The 25,044-nt window shown below is 36.5% G+C and overlaps 2 protein-coding genes across 2 annotated transcripts in view; one reads left to right on the forward strand and one right to left on the reverse strand.

The window, feature by feature from the left end:
* Positions 1 to 25,044, forward strand: part of LOC112043087 (ATP synthase subunit O, mitochondrial) — a 385,841-nt gene that overhangs the window by 74,072 nt on the left and 286,725 nt on the right. The window lies entirely within an intron of this gene.
* The window catches only part of LOC112043072 (uncharacterized), a 110,078-nt gene that overhangs the window by 44,039 nt on the left and 40,995 nt on the right, over positions 1 to 25,044 (reverse strand). Inside the window, exon 2 of the mRNA XM_024078336.2 lies at positions 24,228 to 24,696. Coding sequence (XP_023934104.1) covers positions 24,228 to 24,534 — 307 coding nt within the window. The 5' untranslated portion in view covers positions 24,535 to 24,696. The remainder of the gene's footprint in view (positions 1 to 24,227; positions 24,697 to 25,044) is intronic.

Below are 25,044 nucleotides of genomic sequence, written 5' to 3' on the forward strand. Positions count from 1 at the left end.
GCAGGAATGAAATTGTGGTTTATGCCAAATATAGTCCCTTGGAATTATGAAAATATTAAACTTCTAATAATTCAAAAGTTTGCGATATAATTATGCGCAGATGGATGAAATGAATTAAATGAAATTGTTAAAAAAAGTCCTACAACAATATTGCTGAGGACCCTGATTTAAGTTTGATAAACCTGTATCTCAGGATCCTCGCTCTTTCTGCTTAGAATGAAAATATAATTAATTTTACTGATGAATGATGAGGATGAATGACTAAGAATGATGTCCATGTTTGGGGGCATAATAACTAACTAACGGGTAACGGTAGATTTAATTTTGCCTCATCATTGTCAGCCGATGGACGTCCACTGCTGGATATAGGCCTCTTGCATGGACTTCCAAACATAACGATCTAGAGCCGCCAGCATCCAGTTGCTCCCTGCAACCCGCTTGATGTCTTCGGTCCACCTAGTGGGGGTCGACCAACACTGCGCTTTCCGGTAAGGGGTCGCCACTCCAGCACCTTGGGACCCCAACGCCCATCGGCTCTTCGAACTATGTGGCCTGCCCATTGTTACTTCAGCTTCGCGACTCGCTGAGCCGTATCAGTGACTTTAGTTCGTCTGCGGATCTCCTCATTTCTGATTCGATCACGCAGAGAAACCCCAAGCATAGCTCGCTCCATCACCTATATATATTTTGCCTCTATATAATTATATTTTCGTTACAGTAATGTTCGGTGCTTATGAACTTTGGTAACTACCTAATAGTTAATTGTTTTCAATACAAATTGCTGGGTACTTCAGTTTGATGCGCACTTCGACGTGCGTTTTAGAACGAAACATTTATCCGTTTTTCGATTGGATCCTTTTGAATGATGTCATCGGAAAACGTTAAGGGGTGAATGGGGCTGAAATTGCTTTTGCGAAACGCTTGAAAATTTTTCATCAAGCTTACAAAATAGAATGTATTTCGGAAACCTTACAAGAACCTATGTAACGTACGCAAGTTCAATTTCATGCAATATTTACGGCAGGCACGTTTGGGAACAATTTAATAAATTTTGTTTTATGTATAACACGTAAGTTAGGTAAAAATGTAATGGTTTATTTGTATGTAATTAAGGAGTAAAAGCATGAACATAATGAAAATATATGTAGAGCCTAGTGGATATAACCTCTGCCTCCGATTCCGGAGATCGTAGGTTCGAATCCAGTTCGGGGCATGCCTCCTCCTCCAACTTATCAGTTGTGTGCATTTTAAGAACTGCTTTAAGTGTCTCAAACGGTGAAGGAAAACATCGTGAGGAAACCTGCAGATAATTTTCTTAATTCTCTGCGTGTGTGAAGTCTGCCAATCCGCATTTGGCCAGCATAGTGGACTATTAGCCTTTTTTTTTTTTACGTGGGGAAATCCTTATGGATACCTTCTCGCCACGGGGAGGCAAGAAGGTTATGTCGGACTTCAACCGACTAAAACCCCACGGTGTTCCGACTCGCCGCCTGATGACTGAGCCACAGTGGACTATTAGCCTAACCCTTCTCATTCTGAGAGGAGACTCGAGCTCAGCAGTGAGCCGAATATGGGTTTACCAGCCGTCCGATGCTAAATTGATTGACAGAATCCATATTAAGGCGAGTAAAGTTGTAGGCCATTACATCGTTACGAAAGAGTGGTCTGGTTTTAGGCAACTATTGCATGCATTTGGCCGATTTTTGTGGATGTAATTCCATACCTATCTATTAGTATTATTAGTGAATTGTTAGATTACTACCACAAAATACAGTTGAAGTCGGGGACAAAACCTAGCCGATAATAAATGTCTATTAATATGCCTCTGAAGCGGTCGTATTAGGGCACTTAGTAGAGTAGTGATCGATCGATCACTACACGCGTTGTGAAGCCTTTTGTCAATATTCGGGTTGGCTGAATTATAGGCAGTTAGAGGCCTAACCTTACGTCATTACGTGCCGTCATGTTCGCCACGGGATAGGTACGGTTTTCAAATCAGTATGGAGAGCCTTGCGTGATGAAATTGCAACATTTTTTATAAAAAGGTCATACTAACTTTTTAGCATCTGTTTTATAGCGCCTGTATAAGCCAATGCTGTTGATTATGCAACATTAGACATAAATAGAAGATTTTGGGATTCAAATTTGACCTTAAACCTTTATGAAGACCATATTTAACTAGGTATCATTTGTAACCTATTATTAGCATTCTCTTTATCTGGTTCAAAGCTCTACAATTAAAAAAGAAGCATACAATTCGTGCCCTTATTATAGTGTTGAGAACTATAATTATTACATCTAAGCAACAATACTTTTATATTATTTACTATTAATATTTTATTTTAGTTCAAGTAACCTTTTACAATTATACATATACAACTAAATACAATAATATTTAAATTACTAGTAACTAACCTAACCTTATTATAAAAATAAAATAAAAGAAAATATAAATCGATGATCATTGGCCCAGAAGGCTGCCAGTATTTTATTTACTTATTTGTTTTATTTTCATTTATTTTTATATTTACGTTATTACGTAAATATAAAAATACTCATAACTGAAAAAAATATTTTAACTTTCATTTTTAGCTCGGAAAAAAGGATAAGGTTCTATTTAGTATTGAAGCCGTTGTAGTAGTAAATAGGCGTACGGATGAGGCGAGCGGTGTGTGCGGGTGTGAATGAGCCGGGCGGCGGGCGCAGCGCGGGGGGGGCGGTATCGACGCAGGCCCCGCGCGTGCGCGGAGGCCTCACCTGTTGCCGTGAGGCCATGGAAAGATACTCTTTCAAATTAAGGTGGACACCTGATACCGAAATAAAGCTAAGTTTTCGATGTAACATAGGCCCCTTTTTAACCAACTTCACTAACCGACTTCAAAAAAGGAGGTTTCATAATCTCCCTGCTTTTTCGAAAGGAAAGGAAAGGTGGAGTTTTTCTTTCGATTTATATGTATGTAGTAGATACTAGTATCTAGCGGCTATCACGGGTCGTACACGAGCTGTGATAGCCCAGTGGATATGGATGGATATGACCTCTGCCTTCGATTCCGGAGGGTGTGGGTTCAAATCCGGTCTGGGGCATGCACCTCCAACTTTTCAGTTGTGTGTATTTTAAGAAATTAAATATCACGTGTGTCAAACGGTGAAGGAAAACATCTTGAGGAAACTTGCATACCAGAGAATTTTCATAATTCTCTGCGTGTGTGAAGTCTGCCAATCCGCATTCGGCCAGCGTGGTGGACTATTGGCCTAACCCCTCTCACTCTCAGTGGAGACTCGAGCTCAGCAGTGAGCCAAATATGGGTTGATACTCGTATTGACTGAGTTACACAGTGTTTGTATACCAGCTTCTAAACATGGGTCTCGAATTTTATAAATGTTTGTACGTTTGTCAATATGTATGTTCGTCCGTGCATATCTCAAAGATATTTCATATTGTAAATTTAAAAACCGTAACTATTGTTTCACTTAACGAACAGTGCAAATTTCATGCAAATATAAACAATTCATCAATTTCATACAAATCGGTTAAGTAGTTCTTGAGATATTACGAGTAAGTTAAGTTTATGTTTGAAGGCATTTTTTTTTGAATTGTTCTTATTGACTTTACATTGCCCGAAAGCCTACCTAATTATGCGTTATGAATTACAAATACACAACAATTCATTCACTATATCAAAGAGGGTAAACACGCGCGATTCGTGGATTTGTGATTCGAAAAATGTCTGTACAAACTTGAACGAGGAACCCACAATTATATTTTTATTGCTCCGGTATATTTTGTACGATTTCAGCATTTAATTTACCAAGAATATGAGATGAACGGTACGAACTCCCACTTACTCTGATGGATCTTATAAAGATTTGCAGAAACTTTATCCGCCCGTAGGATATTTTTATCTAATACCTACTGATATAGTTTAAAGCTAAATTAAAAGTTGTGTTTATTCCTTTAAAATGTCGATGTAAAATGGACACCTGATACCGAAATAAAAGCTGAGTTTTCTGCTGGCCTATTCACTAATTTGGTCTTTATTAACAATCTATTAAAATAAAAATAAAATCAATTGGGAAATGTCATCTACCTACTGTATGATATCCATGATAGGTTGCCAGTAGGCACCGAATGATATTTGTTACATAGAATCTCAATTTCGTACATGTCAACTAACATACGTCAAAGTTAGTGAATTAGCCTGCAGATCATAGATACTTTTTTTTACTGCAATGATTGACTTTCCATTTATTACTTGATTGCCGGAACTCCTAATTAATTGTCATCAATTAACAATACTCTCTGAGGAATCTTACAAAGATTTGTAGACATTTTATCCGTCCGCTTCAGAAAAGAATATTTTTATCTACTATGGAATTAAAAATATTGCGTTTACTTGAATTAAAATGTTGTATTCTATTTGACTGAGCAGATAAATCCTACTTAGCGCATTCTCTGAAATAAATTATATAGTAAACCGACGGACAGGCAAGCTTTCGGCGATGCTCCAATGATTGCAATTTAGCTCTAGATAACGCCTCACTACTGATGAGCCATATAGCTCCGCGATCCACTGAATCCAAAGCAGCGAGCTGATATTTGGCTGATCCCATGAATGGGAGAAGTACTCCATGCACGAACAAACCTGAACTTTGTTATAGTATATTAAGATCAGGTTTGTTCGGGCATGCAGTACTTTCGTTCGTAGGAACAGCTTCTTACTCTATGTCAGAAGAGTTTCCGCCAAGAAGTAGCGCGTAAAACAATCTCCATAACTGGCTTCTTCAGTACTTACTTATGGTAGGAACATAGGCTGATAAACAATCAGCCTTCATAAAAAAGAGGTATGTCTGACAATCACAGGCTTTTAGTCCATTATGTTTGTTCACCATAACGTTAAGTTGTGATAGCCCAGTGAATACAACCTCTGGCTTCGATTCGGAGGAGGAGTTGAAGTTGCATCAACTTTTCAGTTATGGGCACTTTAAGACATTAAATATCACATGGTTTAAACGGTGAAGGAAAAACATCGTGAGGAAACCTACGGATTTTTTTCTATTCTGCCAATCTGCATTGGGTCAGCATGGTGGACAAATGGCCTAACCCCTCTCATTTTGAAAGGAGACTCGTGCTTAAGAGTGAGCCGAATATCGGTTCTAAATGATAATGTACGTCTTAAGGTGCTGATAGACTTGAGCATTGACTTGTAACGGAACATCGAGCATTCGCCGTTTTTATATTTGTCGAACTGAACAACGAGCCGAGCCAAGCATAGAATCAAATATTGCTACGAAAATCTTGACATAATTCTAGCGAACGCTCTATTCGATGTTTTCATTCCAAGCATATATCTGCTCGCTCGCTAGAATGCTCGCTAAAATGTTCCAGTATTTTTCTGTGATATGACATTCACACGAATGCTCATTACAAATGAATGTTCAAGTCCATCAGCACATTTTAGTAGGTGTAAGTACTTATTCGTAAGTGACGTTGTTCAAGTATATTTTTATGTTTGCCGTATATTTCACTAAAGGTGACTTTTTACGACAAATTGAATGTGATCGTTCATCACAGCGGAGTGTAGTGACATCGAAGATGTTTATTGCTGTATTACTTACTGTTGCTATTCCATTACGGTATTTGAAGTGTATACTTCTATTTACGTATTTAAATAACGTAAATTACCTATTCCGTTTTATTTTGTCTATATCTGTCCTATTCAGTAGGTAGGTTCTGCACCTGATTGGACTCTATTAATGGATACGTAGGAAAAACATTATATCCCAGAGGATATTTCGAGATCTAGACCAGACATTTTCCTTTTTTCTAAACAAACTAAATAGTATTGTAGAGCTGAGCTGTGGGAAACTAACATTCCGAAGGACCACAGTATAAAAGTGAATAAATATTATGACTTAACAAATGAACTAACTTAAATGTCTATGTGTTTAGTGTTTCCTCCATAGAAGAAGTTGCGAGAGGATTACCAGCAAAATCTCTCTATAACTTGCTTAAAGACTTTGGCTGAACAGCAGCTGGCAGCAAGTTCTATAATAGAACGGATATGGAAAGTTGCTCTAGCAGGAAATTTTCAAATTTGGCTAAACAGGGAGAACAACACGAGTGGAAAAAAGGAGTGTTAGTTATCTATCAAGGACGTCCTTAACCCTACACCCATCGGTTACAAGTCCGGGGCTTTGTTCGGAGATTTTCTCACTACTACACGATGGGGCTGGCATCCGCCCGGTAACTCCATGGAATACTAAGATAGTCTCTATTGCAGACGCCCTGCGATGCGAATTCACCCACGTAAGTCATGATACTATGAAAATATGGCATATAATACAGTCCATGTTATTAGTTTGATTTTCTATTAGTAAGCGAATTTTGAAAATCGGTTTAGTAGTTCTAGAACAACCTTAAAGCATATAAACTCTTCAACTTTATAATATTAGTATAGATAAAAATTAATTCCTAATTTCCTTGGTCACGGCATAACGCGTGAATAGCTGGACTGGAATTTTCACGTATTCTTAGTGATTGATATGCACTATGACTGATTGACTATCCGCGAAAAACTAATCGCGAATCTAGTAAGGGACAGATCCTACTGATTTTTTTTTCTCACGTTCAAAAGCGAATTTTCACGTTATCCCTCGGATTCTTTGGTTTTTTGCAGATAAAAGCAAAATATATCAATTAATCAATAAAGAGATTTTAACTTCAATAATGGCCTTCAATTTAGAATTACAGTTTAATTCGTTTAAACGTTACGATTCGAAGGGCTTTTGCGTGGGATCTTCCCCGAAGCGAACCTGCGGAACATGAGTAGGAAGTAGCGTAATGTTCTGAGAAAAGGTTAATTGTGTTTTACACCGCCGCAAGCCGGCTATAACGGTGAGATGGCTTACATAAATTTCAAGTAATTAAACCTCGTGATGCCTTAATTATTTCTACTGAATTATGATTTGACATTAAATAGTTCTGGTAAATTTATTGAACCTTAAATTAGTGATATTAAAGGTCAGGTTACGGCGTCGTATCATAATAATGTTCACGCGAAATATTGTAGCTGTAGTTGTAAGTGCAAAATGGCATACTTTGATGTACCTAAGCTTAACAGGATCGTCTGATGAATATTATATCGAAACATGGTTAAAATTAGTACAATGTTATACGAGTATAAATTCCAGTGCTATTACTATTTTAATTAAGTCATATTTACTCAAACTTTAAACTTATATTTTTTCAAGGACTTTAATTTCGTTTTCCCTGCTCAATCTAAATCCAATTTCATTGCAAAATAAGTCCTTTATAACTGAGACCAACTTATAACTGGGTTAGAAGTTTTTTAACATTCGTAATGAGATATATAGATCTATCAATTTCGTTTATAAGAAAAGCGAAAGGTCACTCATCACAAATCCGCTTGATTTAGACAGATGAAATTTAGTAGGGAGGTAGCTTGTAGTTAGTAAACGTCCGCTACGAAGAGATTTTGCGACAGGGTCGTATGAAGGAGGTCCAAGAACGGGAGCCGCAGCAGAATAAGCTGAAACCGGTATGTCTGATCGAGAGTTAAATATTTGCTCCTTTGCCGTGAAGACCCTTAGGCCATGGAGTCGCAGTATCAAAAAAATCCGAACTATTTCACCGCGGCTAGTTGCCCCGACTGGTGAAGGGCTGGCTCATTTTTTGCGCAAAGGATCAGCCTGCCTGTCCACGCGGAAATGCAGCTAGTATGCCAACATTCCGCGTGGGCATGATTTGTATACGAGTAGTTAATTAGATATGTTAGCTCAAGTTTCGTATTTCCTATGATATTATTTCTCTATAAAAAAATCCATGACATCAAAAAAAAGCGATAAAGTGGGTGACTATATCGCTTTTTTTTAGATCAGAGAGAAAATCCTCTACGCACGTTTCAGGCCGAAGCCCGAGCATCCTCAGGAGACGTTAGCATACTCGTAGGAACATTAGAGAGTCAAACCATGCCTTATACGAGTATTATCCGTTGTAGAGAAGTAACATACCTTATGATATATTAGTTATATACACGGACCGAAGACCATTTTGTAAAGGCCAGGTTCAAAGAAACACACGATAAACTTGGAATAGACGACTTAAATGGAAACGTATTTGGTGACACTTTGACGCATGGTCAAATGCAACAAAAAATTCGTTCATTACAGTCGTTATGTCGGAAAATGCAACTGAGTTCCACCCATATTTCAAGTATGCAGAAAATGCACATAGGAAATCTTGGTCGAGGATTTGAAGTTAAGCTTTTTAGGTTCGACCACGCCATATCCAAAATTCAGCTTCCTCGGTTACTTTGCATTTCCAAATGTATATACTAACTGGACTAGTAAGTTTATTCAAAAAGGCTGTCAATGTGGCAGTGTCACCACATACGTTGAGTTTTCGGCTCTTTATTGCAGTAAGGCACAGATTACTTTATAATATTGGTATTTGCGTCGCTAACAACACCGATATACCAATTAAACTTTCTTCCAATGATTCTTTAATTCAATACATTTAGGTATCGGATAAAATAATCTATACCTATACTAATATTATGAAGCTGAAGAGTTTGTTTGTTTGATTGAGCGCGCTAATCTCAGAAACTACTAGTCCGATGTGAAAAATTTTTTCAGTGTTAGATAGTCCATTTATCGACGAAGGCTATAGGCTATATTTTATCCCCGTATTCCTACGGGAACGGAAACCACGCGGGTAAAACCCCGCGGCGTCAGCTAGTTAAGATATATATCGGGAAGGTCTTACACGAAGTCATAATGCTCGATAGTAGTATTATTGTTAGATGTGGTTAATTTAGCCTCTTTAGCGGTTGTCGAGTTGAAGCGAACTGTCGGAAACAACTAATGAACCTGTTGCATGTGACTAGATTAGACGACCCTTTACCGACTATGTTCACGACTTGATATCAATGTTACTAAGTATAGGTAGGTATAATATTGTATATTTTATACAACTGTGACATGAACTGTGTTATTATTTTAAAAAATTTAATCACATTTTATAAAGCGGCGCCTTTGTTTCATTGAGAAATTACTTGACAGAAATGGTTATTAGGAAAAAACTACGCTAGTAAGTTTCATCATCAATGTTAACTCTCTACGTGTCTATTTAGTTAATTCACTAACTTTGACATAAGTTAGCTACACTCTAGAATTTTACAGTTTTTTAAAAGGTACAATGTATATATCTTTGGATGCAAGCGATCATTACGTGACATCAGGTGTGATTGAAGTCAAGGGCTAACTTGTCAAACAATAAAAAAGCAAGCAAGCTGTATGAGAGCTTTAATATTAGAGAGCATTTAATAAATTTTCAGGTCCTTTGCGGACGTCTATATATAAATGAAACTTCTTTCTGAAACCGAATATTCCGTAAATCACAATCAGGTCTCTGATTACCTGTGCAGTAAAATCGGTTCTACTTTACAAATGCAAAGTTTTTTCATGAATAGTCATGCAAGCACTGTCAAGATTTACGTCATAAATTCCAGCTTCGTACGTACGACTATTTTTAGAATGTTGTAGAGAATGGTCTCTTCTTTGAACGAAATAGTTTTACTGGCATGTTTACTAGATTATTCTTTTTGGGGCAGTTTTTCTCAGATTGTTTTTTATGCAAATAGACATACATTCTGAAAAACGATTTATTCAACCCTTTTAATCCAACCCAGATTGGTTTCTATTCAGTATTAACTAGTCTTAGGATCACGGATTTTGTTGTCCGTCCGTCCGTCCGTCCTATTGTTTGTAAATGAGGACGCGTGGAGGTCTAGACTTGAAATCTATACTAATATTATAAAGCTGAAGAGTTTGTTTGTTTGTTTGTTTGATTGAACGCGCTAATCTCAGGAACTACTGCTTCGATTTGAAAAATTCTTTCTGTGTTAGATAGCCCATTTATCAAGGAAGGATATAGGCTATAAATTATCCTCATATTCCTACGGGAACGGGAACTACGAGGGTGAAACCGTGCGGCGTCAGCTAGTTAAAATCATATACTCTTACTCAGGTTTACAGTCCCTTGAAGTTATGAAAAAACAAACTTAAGTTAAGTTAACGTAAAAATAGCAGTGGCCGTTTATGCCTCAACAAAACTGTAGTTAGACAATCTCAAGGGAATCAAAATTTATGACGCACTTCCCGTTGACCTAGAACTATGAAATTTGTAAAGTAATACCGACTTATATTACATGTTCAGGGAGATATCTAAAAACTATACATTTGCATTTTTAATCTTGAATAGTATAGTCTTTATTTAAAGAACGTAATCAATGATCTAGGATAAGCAAATATGTACCTAAAAATATGTAATAAGGGACCTTATTGAGTAGGGAAAATTAGAGTATTATGTGTGGGTGATAGCTAAGCTAAAATTGCTCTAAAGTGTTTTTCAGTTAGCATGGATATGGTGACAGTTGCCTATATAGCCTATTATCGTGAATCGCGACAAACTTTCATGAATGAAACAAACTGTCACCCGCACCAACCTACATGAAAACTGTAGTTAAGCAACAGTGAGTTACTCTCGTAGCGGTCGGGTTCGTAGCATCGTAGGTACTCGTAGCTCGAACTCACTGATTTATGAAACCACGCACGTAGAGCAAATATTTGTCTGTAAGTGCACCATCCATACAAAAACATTTATTTATTCACGCTACGAGTATTTATGTAGTGACGCTTCGTAGTTTTCGGGATAAAAAGTTTATTTAAAATATATTCTATCGCAAATTTTGGATTTTTTGTAAGAAATAAACCAGTTTGTACCGAATCTAGCAATGGGTATCGTATTTATATGACCAAGAGAATAAATAGTAAAAATTTGACAGCAAAGAAGTCAGTCGGTTCAAAAATTCAACAATTAGTTACATAAAAAAATTCATAAACAGTGTTATGAAAACATAATAAATAAACAGCGTTGTTTTAGTCTGAAGATATTTTTATAATTCAAGGCTCTTAAAGAACATAGGTACACTTTACTCATAAGAGGTTTTTGTTAAATATCACTATACTTTCTAGGCCTTATTTTTATGCCCTAAGCATAAAAATTACATTTCTCTTTGTTTAATGATCAGCGTAAGGTTACCAGAGACATTATTTTCTCGTTTCTGTAGGAGGGGATAAAATTACCTACTCTTTGTAAGACCAGATATATCTCAGTTAAAATCAAATTTATCAGAACAAACAGATTTAAAAATCTTTAAAAATAGTGTTTTTAATAAATACTAGCAAACGCCCGTGACTTTGTCCGCGTGGAAATAGATGTAAACTTTCAGTCCTTATTTCATACCCGTTTATTTATATTTTCGCATGTTTTATATAAAATAAATAGTCATTTTACAAAACTATAAATCATAACATGAACGATTTATATTTAAAAACTTCAATACCTTTTTAAAATTTTAGGGGAAGAATTTTGAAAAATCTTGAATGACATTATTTTTTTTTTCTAGTAGGTACGTGAAACATACCATTTGTTTCAACAATTATTGTAACTTAAAAATAACATTCCATACAAACTTTCAACCCTGTTTCACTCCCTTCTGATTTTATTTTCTCGAAAAAAGTATCTTATAACTTTCTACGTACTATGGTCTAAAATCGTGGCAAGTTTTATTTAAATTCATTCAGTAGTTTCAGCGTGATGCCCGATAAACCAAAACACACAGGACAGACAGAGACACAGAGACAAAAAATAAAAAAAATATATTTTTGGCTTCAGTATCGATTTTAAAATAACACAAATTTTCAAAATATTCTTTATGTACAGAATTGGACCTGTTACAATTTTATTAGAAGTATCGAAAATACAGCATTCATTCAGTGAAAAGCTGCTTAAAATTATAAACAGTCACTTAAATTTTCTTTATTTGTATAGATATATAGTAGAAAGGTAGTTATACCAAAATAATAACTATTTTGTTTCAAGGCCAGTGACCTGTCTGCTACATTAAGGTGTTACACCTGCCTCCCCGTCGTTGTCTTTAATATTTAGAGGGATACACCTTCGTCTACGTTTTTTTATAGTTACCACTTTTTATGTTTGCTATTTTTCTACATCTTATCATCATGATGACATATTCGTATTATTTGTAATATTCGGCTATGTTTTAAATATTAATAAATATTTAAATAAAAAAGTTATATCGATGTTTGTACCTACTAGAAACTGTTGTTTCTAAATTGTATGCAATGATAAGTAGCCCTTGATTTCGTACCTTACATCTGACGTTTTCTACTTGGCATCATAACAGAACTCTAAATCTCTTGGAGATATTTGCCGTAACTAGCTACTGCTTACTGTCGAACACAAAAGTTATGTTGTGTGGCTAAGTGACATACAGTAAATTGAATGTAATTGCTGAGTCATCACCATCATCATCATCATCATCGTCATCATCATCGGCTAATTGCTGAGCACGAGTCTCCTCTCAGAATGAGAGGGGCGGAGGAACGGACGTTAAAAGAGCGTTTTAAAACAGTATAACGTTAAATGAGGGTCTATTTCCGACGCCCAAAATTGAAAATGCAACATTGCTCGGAAAAAAGCGTCCTGTTTTAAAAACGCTGTCGTGTGAACATATACTTGGGAATGCATTTGTTGTATTTGAACGCTTTTTTAACGTCCATTAAAAAAACTCTCGTGCGAATGGGGACTTAAAGAAAAATATATCACCATTTATTAGTTAGTGTTTTAATGTAAGTTAACAGGTAGCATTAATTTTTTTAGTCACTTCCAAAATATCGTCACATTTCAAGTGATTTACATAAAACATTGACAAATTGCAAACCCAAACCTTCTCTCGCATGAAAATTCGTTCAATTGATTATCACGAACAGACAGAGAGACAGACGCGGTGGAGGACTTTGCTTTAAAATATAAATAGAAACATCTGAGGTAGTTTGAAATTTAATGTGAATTTATTTGTTGTATGGAGACGTGAATACTCACTGATGTATTGTTTAAGTATTTAGAAGCTTCTGATACCCCGCCCGCGTGCATCTGTCTCACATTTTCAGCGAATACTTAAAATATTATGGACAGACAGATTGTTTAAAGGTACTGTTGAGAGTGGAAGAGAAGTGGGAAGTTCTTACTGTAATTAAATATAGGAAGTTCAAACGTCTAGGGGTCTTGATAAAAGCAGTGTTTGTAGAGTATTATACATGGCAAGATAATACGCTACGTACAATAAAAGAGAAGTTGAAAACAACGCACCATTTGACTGAAAAATACACTTATATACACATATACATATATACAGTATACACATACAGTTACTAACTGTAACTGTATGTGTATATATATCACAACAAGACTAGCATTATACAATAAAAATTAAAAGCCGCTCTGTATTTACGATCCCGTAGAAAGTGGAGGTAGCTCGTAGTAAATACTACTTACAACGCCAACCTAGATTGCACAGGTTACTGGCAGTAGGGCGCGCTCCCAATGTACCGAGTCGAGAGTTGCAGAAATAGACCAATCAGATTATAGGCAAGTGACGTCATGATTTTATTACGTCATCTTTCAATAATATGATTGGTGATTGGCTTCGTCATTTCATAAAAGCTGAAAGTTTGTTTATCCGTGATCCTACCATAGGTAATCAAAGGAATTTTGAAGAAGCTGGTGGCTTTAGGCTCAAAGGTATACAAGACTCTCAATCGTCTATTATATACACGTATATTTGAGGCGAAGAAAAAGCGGACATGATTTCGCTCATTATTCCGAAGAAAAAATTACGCTCTGTATTTGGTCTCTATATTGTTCCAACTCCATAACTGACACAATACTCATCTGTAAATAAGACCATGAGAATACACACTTTCAGTTTTGTATATAACCTCTTTGACATAAAAATGTAACTGACTTCAAAGAAGTATCTCAGTTATTTTGATTTTAACACAATATGACTAAACAGATCTTCGCGAAATTGAAATCGGTCTAATCTATAAGTATACTCCTTCAAACAATAAAATAATTTTTAAAATTGGTTAATAAATGACGAAGTTACGAGGTAACAGTCATTAAAAAAACATACGCGTTGAATAGAGAACCTCCTCCTTTTTTTGAAGTTGGTTAAAAAACAACTCAGGTAATTCAGGCGATTATTGTCTACAGTAGTTAGTAGTAGTACTTCCAATAGCTAGCGTAACACATGCCGAGCATTGACTATTTTAGTACCACACACATCATCTTGAGGAAGATGATAAAGAATCGCGGATGAAGTATCCGCGTGGAATTCAGTTTTTCACAAATCCCGCGAAAACCATAGATTTTTTCGGAATGAAAATTAGCCTATGTATTTATCCAGTGTAAAATCTATTTCCATTCCAAATTTCAGCCAAATTGCTTCAGTAGCCTGAGCACAAAGGAGGAAGAAACATACAGACTTACACACAAACTTTCGCCTTTATAATATTAGTGTCATCTTTTTATTTTAGTTACTTTATATTAATTATCTTTTATGGCATCTAAATATATTGTATTAAGTGTGTGTGTCAAATAACTATTTTTTCTTTCTTTCTTTAAACTATATTTGATGCAGATTCATCCACACATAAGTCCATACAAAATGTGCTTACAATTTAAGTGATTGTAACATTTTTGCAGTGCATGGGCTTGTGAGCAAGCCTTTAGTCGGGATAATTGCCACCTAACCACCGGACATCGTTACGGATAAACCTGCAGTTTAGATTAGCGAGATGCCCTCTCTATGGCAACTGATTATTACAGACCGCAGACGCTAATGAAGCGACCGGAACCATCGCTTCATAGTGATAGGGTACCTGGGTATAATTTGATGATCTTGTACGAGTATATAGGTTTATTTAAGACGCTATTCAGGTTATGTATGTGACCTAGTTGAGACTGTGCAGATTGGTCGATTACGATGTTAACGCAGCATTGACAGAGTTGGCACCGTAGACAGAGTAACTCACTCGGGTATGTTTGAAAATATTTGTACGTTCATCCTCATTCTCAGCCCCCATATCTTGTGACTGATTTTAATGAAACGCATATGACTATATGCTGGAAAACGATTAACCTGAGTCAATAGTTTTCCAGTATATAGCATATAGTTTTCAGCTTAAAGCATACAGTTTTCAGCCTATAGCATTAAGTTTACCAGCATATAGTCTTAGATTAGAGCTACAGTCCAACTTATAACAATACTTTATTGTGTCGGGGTTTTTGTATTTCAATAGTTCTTATTTAATTTAGCTTTTGTTACTCTCATCAAAAGGGGGTAGGAGTGTAAAAATACTTCGATATAAATCGATCGAGCTGTACCGCTGGAGCTTAATTACAAACACAGAGACACAAATATTTTATATTTAAGATTTGATGTATGAATGAGTCTTAAGCTCAGATTGGTCTTTTAATAAAATCGCAATAATATGAAAATAAAACTTTCATTCTAAGAAACCCAAGTTAAGAGCCTTAAGATTATAGTAGACGTGTAAAGTGGAGAAAGCGAAATGAGTTAAGTGCAAATAAAATGGAATGTCGAATAAAATAGCGAGCTATATTTAGACGAAAGTTTGTGGGGGATTAATAAATATGGCTTTGAGCATTGGCAAGTGGAGCACGTCTGTGCTGAGTACGTGTTGGGACCGTTCCCCATCGAGGACGAGCACGTATGTAGGTAGTTTCGTCCGTAAGCAGAGTTCAGTGACACTGCATGCCTGTCTTCCTTAGTTCCAAGACGCAACACATTCAGTTCTACCCCCTTAGGGACTGAGATTATTATCTTACCTAGCCATTTAATATTATTGGAGAAAATTTTTTAACTCTCGATGCAAAAAAAAAGTGTTTTAAGTTTCACGTACGTACGACACGTGTCTAAGTGAAACTTAAAACAGTATATAAGTTTCATGTAGAAACTAAAATCTGTCATCATCTAAAATCATCTGTCAGTCTGGCTGTGGTACCATAACTCCCGAACGGATAAAGCAATTTCTATTAAGTTTTTCTTATATTAAAGGCGACTTATGCGCGAGTATTCTTAGACATGTTTCATGAAAATCGGTTGAGCCGTTTAAAAGTTGTGCGGGGTAAAAGTGGGGAAGAATAACCGATTATCTGCAAATATACTCAAGTGGGGTCTCAAATGAATGCTCACGTTTAATCGATTGGCGATACATCTTTGCCGATAGGGTGGATTTGTAAATTATCACATTATCAAAATATGTAATAAGAAGAATACATCATCAAAAATTTGTTTGATTAATTTATGGTATTTTTATACGGAACCATCATTAAATTAGTTCGTAGTACTGTGCGGATAGCTTTAGGAGCTAGGCGTGGCTTAAGGTGTTCTCTAATTGCACGGCGGTTAAATTTTAATGTGTTTCAGTTGAAAGAGTATTAGGTTTATATTAACAGTTCTCTATGGGGGGTAAGTGTTGTTTTTTTTCCAATATCACTTGGAAGGATAAGGTTGTTAGTTACCAGAGCATCTAAGCCTGATATATATATATATATAGGTAAACGTATTGGTGGAAGGTCTATTATAGGTGATAATTTAACATCAAAATATGTAACTACGGTTATTTTATCCCGAAAAAGGTCATGATTCCCGCAGGATTTTTCAAAAACTGATTTTTACGCAAATTCTCTGGCGACCGCATCTTTAAACATACCTACGAGTATATCTAGCTATGTCGATCAACCACGAAATAAGTATAAATTCTCGTCAATAAATAAACTTCTTTAAAGATAGCCCTGTAGGTTAGACTACTTAGACATCAGATGAGATCTTAGTCAAGGGCTAACCGGTATTTAAAATACAAAAGAGAAAAGCAGCTTGCATTTATTTCCATTTCTAAGTAGCAAAGAATTTCTCGTCTTGTATTGTAGGGGATAAGGCTAGACGTAGGAGGCACTTAAAAGTCCGCGTCTGTACCCTTGGGCGATACTGTCGGAGTCACCTTTGAAACTGATGTACTGATATTAGTGATGGTACAAGTTTATTTTTAGAGTTGTCAACAAGGATTGATAATAATTTTACCATGTCTGTGTGTTCTCGGCTTAGCTTGGAGAACTAAAAGCTGTAATTTTTCTTTTGTATGGGGGTAACCACGCTAACAAAATCTTGAAAAACTAATTAAATATCTGAAACATAGAGTAAACTAATTTGATTGAGTTAATATAGTTTTAAATAAGATTTTTTATAAAATCGAGTAAAAATCGATCGAATTAACCCATTTGGAAAAATTGGATCTTTAATTTAAAAGCAAGACACATTTAACACTTTGAAAATTTCTTTGAAATTCAAACTTAGATTCCTTTTACCTTCAACTTTTTGCGGTCTCTTTGACTTCTTTCGCTTGAGGTTCCGTTTTTTTTCTTAATCTCCGATTTGAAACGAAATAAAACTGTTGCTTAGTTATTCCATAATATAATGTACTTGCAAATTCGCAAAGAGAGACGAATATCTTAGCATTCACCGGTAAATATTCGTAAAAAATTGTTTTTTTTTTAAATAGACATTATACACAGATAGTATTATTTATTTAGAATGATTAAAAAACCATTGATTACTTAATAATGAAGCTTCAATAACTGTAAGGTTAAGAAGCCGGACGCAACTAACTGGAGTCTTTACGATATTGTTCATATTTGAAAGATGTGGCTCATATTAAAAAAAGGCATGGTTAGTTTTCGTTTATTTGTTTAAATAACTTGAAAAGTATTTTTCTTTTAATTCCAAAAATAGAATATTTCTAAAATTCTCATAACAAGACCTTTTTTTTGATGTATCACACGATGAAGTTTGTAAAAGTTTTTTTAACTTTCTATCACCCCCCTCCCCCCATAATAAGGGCCTATATTAAATTTTTACCTATTCACGATACATCCCTGTATCGTGAATAGGTAAAAATGTGGTACACATATTTTTAACTGGATTGGTCCAGTACATTCGGAGAAAACAGACAGACATTAAAATGAGTGATATTATAAGGGTTCCGTTTTTGTACTACGTACGTTCGGAACCCTAAGAAAAGACCTTTGTCCTATAATGAAGTAAGCTTTTAACATCTAAGCTCTAACAGTCTAAAGTTTAATCATCTACAGGAGCATAAACATTATAAAGTAACCGCGCTTAACTTTGTCGATAAAAGTTTTTACTCGCTTTGATCGTTAATACTAATTTGAAGCAAAGCTGGCAGCTCTGTTTAAGATTTTATACGTTTAATGGAAGATGGCTACGTTTTTTCAGGAAAGTAATATAGAACGAGGGCCTGCGTTAGTCAGACATACCTCATTTTATGAAGGATGACAGTTTTTCAGCACATGCCTATAGGCAAACACGGTAGCCAATATTAATTTCGCATAGTCCATGAAATAAGGGTCCGAAATATATCGATATTAATTAATATAAGTTATGGATTTCTTAAAAAACTTAATTTAAAAGTCATGTATTTTTTAAAATTTGCCAAACGTCAAACATTTGTGTCATCACAATGTTGCTTGATGTACTAAACGTCAAACGTATTAATAACAAATATTTTTGTCAAACGCTCCGTTTGTAAGGGATTTGTTAGAGTGACGTCATGAAACAGTTGAAATATCTAAAGACCATCATGGCCGACAGGCATTTTGGCTCGTATTGTCAAAAACATATTTAAAACTAAAATTTTCATGTAATCACGTCTCGAAAAAAAATGATAATTTTTTGTCAATCTAGGAGAACGATAATGAACTATCTAAGAAAATTTAAGAAGAAGTGGCAACTAGCCAATGATGGAGTTTGAACCATAGTGGCTTTAAAAGGTGGTTTTAGGTGTCCAGATCATCAATGATCCAAGTATTTTTTTATATTTTCTATGGGATATCAAGATGAATCATGTCTTCAGATACCAGACCTTTAGCTACGAGGCAAACTTTTGCTACATGCTAATACAATTTGATCATTAACGGTGTTTTTTGAAGCCGCGGAGCTAAATGAACTGACGAAATGATTTTTCAAATTATGCCGAGAAAAATATAAAAAAAAATACATGAACAGTCTCGACTCTTGAAATCGGCTAACTTAAAGCCTGTATGTCTTTCTACTCGTATTTCTAAATTTACAAAACCGGTTTAGTTGATCCAGAGATTACCTCTTACAACCTCACATACAAACTTTACCTCTCTATGATATTAGTATAGATAGGTACTTCCGCTGTCTGCGGCAACGAGTGTCGGTGACATTTAATGGGAACATGTGTGGAGGTGCCGTGCAGCGAGCTAATTAAACAATTGCACAGTAACACTGACCGACATCAAGCCACAGCACGGAAACCCACTGAATTACTTGTAGCTAATCCTTATTACAAAGGATATTCAGACTGTTAAATGTTTTTAACCCTGTACGTAAAAAAGAAGGGTCTGTGACATTGTGGCTTCTTAACACTTTCGCTGCGGCACCAATTTTTCTGTACTTTCCTCTGGTGCGGTACAAGGTCAATCGACCTCGTAACTCTTGAACACACTAGACATACGAGGTCAATTGACCTCGTATCGCAGCGAACGTATTAACTTAATGAATGGATCAATTTATGCGATATAACCTAAATACGATATTTATTCAGTACGGCAATTTATTTATAAACTTACACATCGATGCTTTTGGTGATTGGTAGAGAAAACACTAATAATAAAGCTGGTCCTATATAACCAACAGTTAAATTAACCTTCTTTCTGAAGATATAGCCAAAGAAATAATATGCAAGTTTATTTCTTTGGGAGTTAGATTGTTGGTTCTGAAGACTTCAAGGTTTTCGGACTAAACGTTCGTTTATTATCGGTACTAATAATAACCTAAAGATACCAATTCAAATCAAGTTTATCAAACTTTCATACAAATACCTTTAGTTACTTAACCTATTTAATATTTAGAACACAACATATTATAAATAAAAATATCTTCAGTCGGTCTAAGGTGATTCGAAACGAACTCTGATATAAAAATATTTTATATCTTTTACTATAGTTAAAAACTAATATATCTATTCGCTGTCTTAATTATTTTTATTTTAGTCTACAATTACTCGTATTTACATATTCGTATTTAACAGTAAATTATTACCATTAGTTCAGTAATTTCGCATACCTGCCTACTAAAGTCATATTTATGTCAGTGAATCGAAATCGATTCCGTGGTTTAGCCGTGAAAAGGTAACAAGGTAGAAATAATTAGGTACTCTCGTATCTATTCGTTTTAATAACAGTAGTATGGATAATTTAACTTTTATAGGGAAAAAGATTGCGTATATAATAAAAAATAATATCGTTTAGTTCGGTTGGTTACTGTATAAGCACCGAGCAATTTTGTGAAAGCTTCATTGGCCATGGCAGTTGGTAACCCAATTAATATGTCCCGTGTCGCTGCGACAATTTTCAGAATTCTCCACGTTCCGTTATTAAAACGTAATTAAAACGGGTAATTGGTTGAGCCAGGGTAAAAACTTAGTTTTTAACTTATTTAATCAGAGTGGGAAATTTTGAATAAAATCTATTCTGGTGAGCTTTAAATATCAAACATATTTTTTTTTAATATCCAACTTATAGGCTCTTTGTCTTTTAAACATGCGTGTTGTGGACACAAACTCAGCCCACACCAACATCTTAAAAGAGGGAATACAAATAAACCCAAGTATTGAGTGGATATGCGATAAAACACAAAAACAATTTGTGATGGACAAAACTTACAAAATCATCACTGAAGAAGCCAGTGACCACAACACAAACCCTAACACACAAAAGAGGCACTTCCAGGCCTCAACCCAAGGATAACAGGGAAATTCATGCACCTCACACGAGATAAGTTGAGAACAGTGGCCGACCTAATAACAGGTCACTGCCCGCTAAACAAACACCTTTCAATTCTAGGTATGACTGACAGTCCTCTGTGCAGAGCCTGCATGTAGAAAAACGAGATACCGCTACACGTTATGCTCAGTTGCAGAGGCGTAACGGAACAACGAGCAACCTACATTGGTTCCTCAGCGACACTCCATGAGGCTAACAGCGACCTGGGCGGCCTGCGAAGCTTCTGGAGCGAGCTCGGCTGGATGGAGTGAATCCAGCGGGAACCTACACCGAGGGACCCATGTACAACGGCCAATTACATGACCAAGTGCGGGAACGGCCCAGAAGAAAGAAGAAGAAGATAGGGTCTTCGTTCACTTGCCTTGCAGTGCCGATTTTTCAAAAAGAGTTAACACTTAATAGCTAAGTTTTTTATTCTATTTAAATTGATTAAAATAAATTACTACACGTCTTCACGTTCATTAGACTTTAATTATAACATACTCGTATACTTGCTTTATTTAAAAGTTTCATAGAAAGCTTTTTGATAAATCTCTTTTTGAGGTAGAACCGTAATAAAATGCATGAAAAAAAAAAAGCGCGTTGATATAGTTGCCGACCCGGCAATACTGAAAGTATTTTGTTGTAGTTTTATATGCGGCTTAAATTCATTTCAGGCGAACGCCACAGGCTTTATACAAAGCGAAATATTCACGGGTGTTGTAACAACTTATTGGCTTATTCTATCGTACCTTTTAACTTCAGTTTCAGCTTTAATGCCCCGCGGTTGGCATCGCCTTATGCTAAGCATTGATCAAGTAAACTACTATGCCCGCAGCGCTAACGGCTTGACGTCCGATAAAACTGATCGAGTGTTGTTCGCGATCGAGACACGAGTTTTATCGGCTGTCAAGCTATTAGCGCTGCAGGCACGTGAGTTTTTCTCGAACGTCAGTGGCTGACATAAAAAGCGACGATGGTATTTTATTTTTTGCTTTTTATAAAATCGTTTTAATAAAAAAATATATAAAATATTTGAAGGTGTAATAAATAAAAGCTTTTTATGTTCTGTGTTATTGTCATATTTATAAAATAAGTTAGTAGTCTACTACTGAAATGATTAGCAGCAAGAATGCAAAGCAATTTTATTCTTGTCGCAATTTTTCTTGCAAAATTGCCCGATGGTAAACGATATACGGCGTATCTGCGACATCTATATGACTCGATATCGTCGTTGCAATGAATATGTAGCCGTCACCTGATCCATTTAGCCGTTCACTTGGATCCTCGATTGTCATTGCTCTATTAAAGTCACATACTGACTGCGTAGGAACATACGGCGTACGGTGTGAATTTTGATTAACCGATGAATAGGAAATCGCTCGAATTGTATTAATGTCTGTGCTAGCATTCAACTGAATAAGCATTTGACATAATTCAAATTCTAATTCAAACAGTCTTAGTTTACAAGAACTATTGGGACGTCAAGTTTGACTATTTGTAGAGACTCTATCTACCATCGGTTCGGAAGGCTGGCTTTAGTATAGAGTTGGCAAAAAAATCAACAATTGGTCTTTTAAAATTACCTATCTTTACAATATTAATTTATTTGTCATTTTTTAATTTTTAACAATGTGAATAAAATACAAAACACTATTAGAAAATTAAAAAAAAATTTAACCCTCCCGCTGCGCGACACATAAGCAACATACAAGCACATTTACGTCTTCCATATACATATATGAGAAAACGTGGACTGCGCCGATTTGGTCCTTTTATTGCTAAAGCGTTATAGTCTGGCAAGTTTGTTGATGACACTTCCATGATATGCGGGCAACGGGGGAGAAAGACTGCGCGGGTGTGAAATCGTGCGTGCGGGGAAGTGCGTCAGTCGTGGGCTTTTCATTCATCGCTACACGCCCTCCGGCTCGCGCGGACCATCGGGAGTGTTACGAACGAAGTTTCGAAGCTATAGATCTATGTTCTGTGTAACCAACACATGTTTGATCCTATTAAACGATAGATGGCATATATTGTATTGGATTATTAATATGTAGAATATAATAGGTTATTATGAAGTTGTATAAATTTTGATCAATAAATTTCATGATGTCTTTTAATATTATTAAATACCAATATTATATTAGTAAGTACCTAATTTTTTAAACTATTTGACTCGAATCATGTAAAATGTTAAAAAATACATCATCATCATCATCATATCAGCCGATGGACGTCCACTGCAGGACATAGGCCTTTTGTAGGGACTTCCAGATATCACGATACTGAGCCACCTGCACCCATCGAAAACCTCGCTTGATGTCGTCAGTCCACCTGGTGGAGGGTCGGCCAACACTGCGCTTACTAGTGTGGGGTCGCCATTCCAGCACTTTGGGACCCTAACGTCCGGCTCTTCGAACTATGAGCCCCGCCCATTGCCACTTCAGCTTCGCAACTCGTTGAGCTGTATCGGTGACTTTGGTTCTTCTGCGGATCTCCTCATTTCTGATTCGATCACGCAGAGATACTCCTAACATAGCTCGTTCCATCGCCCGCTGTGCGACTCTGAGCCTCCTTATGAGGCGCATAGTTAGCGACCAAGTCTCGGAACCATAGGTCATTACTGGCAACACGCACTGTTTGAAGACTTTTGTCTTCATTCACTGAGGAATTTCGGTTAGAAAATTAATTAACACTAATGAACATTGCCAGCTCTTGTTAGGTGTGCACCGATCCTTATCTAGATGGATTTCTACTGTGCAGAAACCTGGGGGAATATACAAATCAGATTACTGAGATTTAATGACGTGAACATTTTATGACGTCGAATTTCGGTAATACGTTTTGCCGTATTTCTCACGTCAGCGCCCTAAGGGTAACAAATTACCAAAATATGTATTACCGATGTTTACATATACGAGTACGTGATGTATTTAAGCAAAAATCTATATCTATCTAACGAAAGCCTTATGGAATATAAAAGTAAATTGAATTGGAAGTTCATAATAAATATTGCAAATCGTTGCACAGATCGCAGAACTGCGAACGCCTACCATTGACCTCTTATAAAGAAAGGATGCACAATCATGTAGAAAATTTCACTTAAAAACTGGCCAATTTTGCTTTGACAATTTTAGAATTATTGGTAAAGAAAATTATATTTAAAGGCCTTTAAATATAGTCCAATATTCAATAAAATCCCAAATTCAACCTTACGTATTGAGTTTAAGGTTAAATTTGCAAATACGACTACTTGAATTGAGTGCCAAGAAGTTGTGTTTGACACTCATTGAGTGGGGACGTTTTTTGGTCGCTGATTCACTTTTCAATAGGAGATCGATGACGAGGACACGCTTTTTTGTCTTAACCGTTGGTTTTAATAACTTACCAATTTGTGGAACATCATAAGGTCTGCCGGACCGGGACGCGCGCAGCATCATCTGACTGGCCAGCTCGGCGGGCAGGTGCGGCGCGCGCTTGTTGTTGCGTTGCCGGCGCGGCGCGTACGGCTCCGCGTCCGCGGGCGCGTCCGGCTCGAACAGCTCGTGCAGCGGGCGGCGCTGCAGCTCGCGCCCGCCACGCCACTCGGGGTAGCGGCGCGGGGGCTCGGCCGCCGAGCGCAGCGCTAACACGGTTAGCACCGCGGCCACAGCGCACGCGCGCATGTTACCCCGCGCTCCCCACCACTCGCGCATCTCTCGCTAAGTGCACGGCCCGCGCGCACGCACCGGGCGCCTGCCCGACCACATTATTGGAACACCACTACTAGTTTGAACCCTTTTCTTTTTGCGCTTCAGTTCAGTTGTTATATGTTTATCTCTATTTTAGACGTACACACGATTTAACCGCTTTTCAACCTGAAACAATGAGATAATTCTTTTTAATTTTGCAACTAAAAAAAAATTATACAAAATTAGTTGATTGACACTGAGGACTAATTCATTTAAAATAAAACATTTTTATATAATACGTCGTTGGTTTTTTTTTGCAGTAATACGGAACCATCCTATTAAGTTTGCAGTATTACTACTGTAACTTGTGACGGGCGGCCCCGCTCTTCCATAATATATAAAAGTTTATATATAAAGGTTTACTCGTTGACTTATGTGGTTTCGGATCACAAGGGTCTGGACTGGAATACTGAGCTTATTTTTTTCAGTAAAAGTTAAAAAGTTGGTGGTATTTCAACCCTGTGCTTCTGAGAG

This window comes from Bicyclus anynana, chromosome 13 (assembly GCF_947172395.1).
Source record: "Bicyclus anynana chromosome 13, ilBicAnyn1.1, whole genome shotgun sequence".
Classification (NCBI taxonomy): Eukaryota; Metazoa; Arthropoda; class Insecta; order Lepidoptera; family Nymphalidae; genus Bicyclus; species Bicyclus anynana.